Consider the following 6000-nt stretch of genomic DNA (forward strand, 5'->3'; position numbering starts at 1 on the left):
GAGGGACCCACACCACAGGGCCAGGGGAGGGATGTGGTATTGCACCCTGGTTGCAGCCGGAGAGGATGCTCCAGATGTTCATCAGGAAGGATGAGGGGACAGCCACATCCTGCCACGAGGACAGAGAGACATGGGCGACTCCAGGCACCCAGCAGATGATGATCCCGCAGCGCAAGGGGTAGCAGTGGGACAGGGTGCCAGAAGGCACACGGAGGAAGGTCAAGGGCCTCTTCTGCCTGTGTGTTCCTGAGCTCTCATGATTTATAGAATCACAGAATCACAGAATGGTTTGGGTTGGAAGGGACCTTCAGAAATCATCTACTCAAAACCCCCTGCCAAGGGCAGGGGCAGCTTCCACTAGGTCAGGTTGCTCAAAGCCCCACCCAATCTGGCCTTGAACACTTCCAGAGAGGGGACACCTACAACTTCTCTAGGCAGCCTGGTCCAGCGCCCCACCGCCCTCACAGCAAAACATTTCCTCCTTATGTCCAATCTAAACCTGCTCTCAGTTTAAAACCACTGCAGCGAGGAACCACGCTTGGGAAAATGCAGTTACAAAGGGAAAGGAACAAGGCAGGGAACACCAGAGGAAGCTGACAGGCTGGGTGGGTCCCCAGGGTGGGGACAGGGGACTCCATACGTGCCGCGGGGCTGGATACTGTTGGGATGCCTGGGCCAGGATGCTGGGCACAACCTCCATTTCCAGCCCCGAAGGGCTGTAAAAGCCCACGGTCAGCTCTGGCAGCCTTCGCTCTGTGACCCGAGCCGGGAGGAAGGAGTGGGAGGAGGAGGAGGATGCCGGCAGCAGCGGGGCAGGATCCCACCCCAAGCCAGCAGCAACGAGGGAGCTGTTTGCAATCAGGGTCCCCACGACCTCCTCCCCGGCCTCTCCGAAATCACTTCCATGTGTGCAGGGAGCCCTCGAGCCCGCGGGGAGTTCAGCCCCGAACAATAGGAGAGAGGAGGGTGTAGAGGGGGGAGGGCAGGGTCCAGCCCGCCCAGCGCCGTGCCAGCCCGCACACGATGGGACCACAGGGCCACCACCACCACCACCATCCTCCCTCTCTTCCCACTGACTCGATCTCACTCCTCCAGGAAGAGAGAAAGGAGACGCAGTGATGTCCCCCCAGAGACTGTGGCACAGGCCACCCGGCAGCATCCCACCCGTGCTCAGAGGAGCAGCACTCGGAGAAGGGACGGAGGAGCCTCGGGGCAGTCACCACGCTTGAACCCATCATTTCACGTGCTCAGATGCTGTCTCCTTGCAGACTCCCACCCCGAAAGCCAGCCACGGCTGGACAGAGTGGGCTGACGGCAACCACACAGCGGTATTTATTTCCAGGATCTTTGCTGGAGGGCAGGAGGAGACAGACTGGGATGGGGCAGGCTAAATTGATCCTAAAAATACACACATCAGCAGTACCAGGGCAAACAGGGCTGGCTTGGAGCTCCGTCTGCATGCAGGGAGCCCGCTCACTCCTACCCCATCCTTTGTCTGATTACCACCATCCTTCCCCTTAAAAGCCTCCACACTCCTGGCTGTGACCACCACTCTCCCCGCCTTCCCCCACACACTCCGAGGAACAGGAGCCTCCTTGTTTCGGGCTGGCTGGAGCCAGCCAATGCAGAGCAGATGCCAGAAAACACACTGGGACCTGCTCAGCCACCCTGTCCCCATCCAGTGGCCATCCGTGCCCCACCGGCCCCAGGGTCCCCTGGTGACTTCTGAAATCCAACGCACGCCTGCAATTTGCACCCACCCAGCACAATTTTGGGCAGCAGAGTGTTAGCAAGAGTATAAATAAACCTCCCACTGCCGTGTGTTCCCCATCTCAAGTGCCCTCCAACCTAAATATAGACCAATAATAGGGCTGCTAGGAAGGGAGGGGACATTTCTGCAGGCTGGCCACAGCATCCCTGACACAATGGGAACATGAGATGAGAAACATGATTCCCAGCAGCCAGTGCCGATGGGAGTGATGCTCCTGATTCCCCCAGGCATCATCCAGTCCCTCCGAGGAGGCAGCAGAAAGCCGCTCTCCACTTTCTCTGCCACGAAGATGGGCTGACTCCCCCTCAGTATCTCCTGCTTGGACCAAGAAGGTTGCACTTGGAGGCACCTCAGGTAGCTTCAAAGCTGTGTCCTCAGCCCCTGCTACAGGGAGATGCCACCAGAGAAGGTCACTTCTCAGCACTAAGTCTTCTCAGCAGCCAATCTGCTCAGTCCCAAAACACAACAGTTTCCCACAACCATCCACATTGGTGCTTGTTCTGCTGGGAAGCGATTTGATCTGCCCCAAAGCAGACCACAGCCCCCAAGACCCTCCCAGCTGCTGAGTATGAGGACCAGCTGCTGTGGCTGATGGGCAGCTGCAGAACCGGTTGACCCTAGAGCCCGGCAAGGCGCCAGACCCAGGCGAGGGTCACCACAAGCACCTCATAAAGCAGATCTGGAGACAGTGGGGGTGGCGGGGAGGGTGCAACGGCCAGCAGAGCAGGCCTGGAAAGAGATGTCCTCTCCTCCCCACAGCCCATGTTTGGCTTCTTCACAGTCATCCCAAGATATCGCTCTTAAGTCCTGCAGCACTTTCGCTTGAGCTAATGCTGCTGGTCTGTCTCTCCTGGCCAAACCATCAGTCTGACAAGTTACCTCCAACTCCTGTCTCCAGACTGCCCAAGCTCCCTTCCACTCAGCCTATAGCTCTGGCCATCCTTCCTATGGCCCAGTAGTTCAGACCACATTTAATTAACCTGTTATCGCATCCTTTGCTTTCCCTGTGCATCACCTGAGCAGGGTGATGGGTCCTATAAACTCGACATCCTGCTCGTAGGACCCGCAAATTGGATATCTCTATCTGAGTCCCACCATGGAGACCTCTGGGCGCAGGACCCAGCCGTGCAGTGTGCAGGAGAACCATCTCTGCCCTTACCTTTTCATGCAGGCTGACGGCTCGTCTGGTACGGCCCCCGAGGAGCCAGTGTGGGGTGACCCGCTCTCCATGGGATGGTGACCCTGGGAAAGAGAAGACCTGGTGAGCACGTGAACAGACCTTGCAAGCCCCTGAGAGTAGCAGCTCCTCCACAGCCACATCAAGACAGAAACAGAGGGGAAGAGACAGAGCTGGGGTCTCTGGCCAACATCCAGGGCCACCTCTTAGGTGTTCCTGGGGGATGGACACCAGCATGAAACCAAAGCGTTGCCCCTTCCCCAGGCCAGCACCCTCATCGCTGGCCCCTACTTGCTCCTGGAAGCCTCACAAGAGCACTGCTGCCCACCCAGGTCCCAAACCCGTGGCCTAAATTCCCTGAAACCCCCTCCCCTTGAGAAGAAGCTGGCACATGGGTGTCACTACCCTGGCCCTGCTGGCATCCCAACCATCACCAACCAGCTCAGGTGAACCCCATCGAGCACCCCCAGAACCCCCCAGCCCAGGGTGAGGGTCGGGGCTGTGCAGGCAACATGGCAGGAACTCTCCTGAATCACACAAACAGATGGGGTTTTTTCCCTTTTTTTTTTGTTTTTGGCTTTATGCTTTTACACCATTGATCATCATCATTTACGGGACGGGGAAGCGTGGTTCAGTCACCCAGAAATGAAACCATCATCTTTCCAGGCAGAGCGGGGCTCAAGCAGGGAGCAGGGGAGCTAAAATAGCTGCAGCACATTACGGGTTTCTCTGAGCCATCCCAACTCCCCGGGGCAGAGCAGTACAAGCAATTCCTTGGCTCGATTAGAGACAGGCAGGCTTTCTAAGATATTTTTTTTTTCCTAAACAATGTGGCTGTATTTGATTGCAGCAGAGCGAGCAGCTACTGATGACTTAAGCCTGAACAGCAACAGGAAAAAAAAAAAAAAAATTGGAAGATCCTACAGAGAGGGGATGAGGTCTAGCAAAAATGTCAAGGGCTGGACCACCTTGCCAAGCCAAATGTTGTCAGTGAAAGCTTGGACCTAGTAACCTTCCCCAGTGAAGGGCAAAGTTATTTACAAAGGGAGTGGAATAACAGGGCTTACGGCTTCATAATTTTATATGCTTGTTTTGGTTCCCCCTGCAACTATCTGGGGGGATTTGGCTTGAGGAAAAATGAAGTTATTGAAAAGTGAAAAAAAAAAAAAAGATGGAGCTATTGGTTGGGAACTTCAGATGGAGTGTTTAACATGATTGAGCTACTCAGCTTGGCCACGTCTGTCCCACAATGCCCTGGGACGCAGCCGGTGCTATCGCACAGTGGCATTTAATCAGCTTTCATTATATATAGCATTTAATCAGATTCCAGGAATAACTGTAGATAAGGTGGTGGCACGATCCCAGCTTCCTTCTCCTCACCTCCTCCGAAAGCGTCAGTGAGGCCCACCAACCCCCCAGCCATATTTAAGCCTCATTTTCTGGTGGGGAAACTGAGACACGGCCACAATTCAACTTGCGTTCAGCCACGAAGGGTGAGCAGCTCCATCAAATTTTGCTGCCTTCCCACTAGATAAAAGAGGGGAAAAAATGCCTTCCTCCTAGATAAAAGAAGAGGAAAAAATCCTATTTTTTTCTCCTCGCTGGCTGCTGCAGGGAAGGGCAGCTTGCTGCAGAGCCTGCCTTTCTCCCACGCTGTCTGGGGAGAGGATGGGACACGGGGGGCAGCCGATCTGCAGGGATTACTGGGCTGGGCTTCAGGCCACGTCGTAAAAACCTCTTGGTTATTATATTAAGCTTCTTGCTGTTTTGACTATAGCTTTTGCTGGGAATCGGAGAGACTCAGACCATAAGATACGGCCTTACAAATTTAAGTCAAATAAAACCAAACGTAGCGCAGAAGGGGTTTCTCGCTTCCCTCCCTTCTCTTTTTTTTCCCCTGGAAAACACACTCATTCCCAGCCCTTTCTGGGAATGCTGTGTCAGGAAGAGCATTGCTTTGGCATTTGGGAAGTTTGCAGCACTGCGGTCGGGCAGCCCTGTGTTTGGGGGATGCTTGAGCACAAAGACGAGCCCCACAGCACCCAGGCTCCAGCTGAAGCGGGCAGTTTTCCCATCTGCTCCTCCTCTCTCTTTAATCCAAACAGAGGTTTCTGGCTCCCACCACCCTCCCCAGTCCTCTCCCAGCTGCACAGCTCACACGAGTCTCTCTTGGAGTTGCTGGAAAACTTATTTTCAGCAGAGACAGACAACCCAGCAAAGCTTAAAAGTAAAAAAAAATAATGGGGGGGCTGTGGAAGGAATTAAGGATGGAGAAGAGAGACTACAGGAGACTGAACCCAACCTGGCAAAGCCCCCCCACCCCATACAAGCACACAACTTGAAAAGTCATAGGAACGTCTGGGGAAAAATCATGTATTTCCTCAATAGCAGGAAAGGCCAAGTTTCACCCCAAAACACACAGCAGCCGCACAAACCACTGCCAGCTCGCTTTCAAGGTGCCACCGCCCAGAGCTGGGGCAGTTGTGGGGAACCAAGGGGGGCTCAGGATGGGGAGATGAGGGAGGTCTCTGTTGTTCGGGGGGGTGCCGGAGGAGCAGTGGGGGTGAGGAGCCGAATCCATCCCCTCTCCCGGAGCGGGGCTGGCTGGTCCCAGCCCTCCCATCCCAACCAGACCATATAGAGTCATAGCGCAGAGCCTGGCCGCCCTGCCCCGGGCAGCGCCGGGATAAGGCTTGGGGTACCCGCTGAGAGGGGGAATCTGGGGGGGCACATGCCCAGCAGGGCGATGGGGGGGACGGGAGGGCACTCTGCCTACAGCCCCCCTCGCTCCCACCCTAGGGACGCGACACCCACACACACCCCCCCCCCCCGAGATCCACATCCATCCTTCCCCTGCAAACCCCGGGGTACCCCCACCCGCACCCCCTTATCCCCGAGGGCTGAACCTGGGATGCGCGTCCCCCTGGCCCCCTTCCCCTTACCTCGCGGTCCAGACGCATCCCCCCGCCCGGGGAGCAGCAGCAACCACCCCAGGAAGAACACGCGGCTCCCCCAAAAAGCCGCCAGGCCCCCGCGGTCGCAGGGCTTGCGG

General features: G+C 56.2%; 1 protein-coding gene across 1 annotated transcript in view; it reads right to left on the reverse strand.

The window, feature by feature from the left end:
- ADAM33 (ADAM metallopeptidase domain 33) overlaps nt 1-6000 on the reverse strand; it is a 33410-nt gene that overhangs the window by 23932 nt on the left and 3478 nt on the right. The window contains exons 2-3 of the mRNA XM_014966717.1: nt 5891-5999; nt 2931-3013 (exon numbers count right to left, since the gene is read on the reverse strand). Coding sequence (XP_014822203.1) covers nt 2931-3013; nt 5891-5999 — 192 coding nt within the window. The remainder of the gene's footprint in view (nt 1-2930; nt 3014-5890; nt 6000) is intronic.

This window comes from Calidris pugnax, unplaced genomic scaffold (assembly GCF_001431845.1).
Source record: "Calidris pugnax isolate Ruff unplaced genomic scaffold, ASM143184v1 scaffold14, whole genome shotgun sequence".
Lineage (NCBI taxonomy): Eukaryota > Metazoa > Chordata > Aves > Charadriiformes > Scolopacidae > Calidris > Calidris pugnax.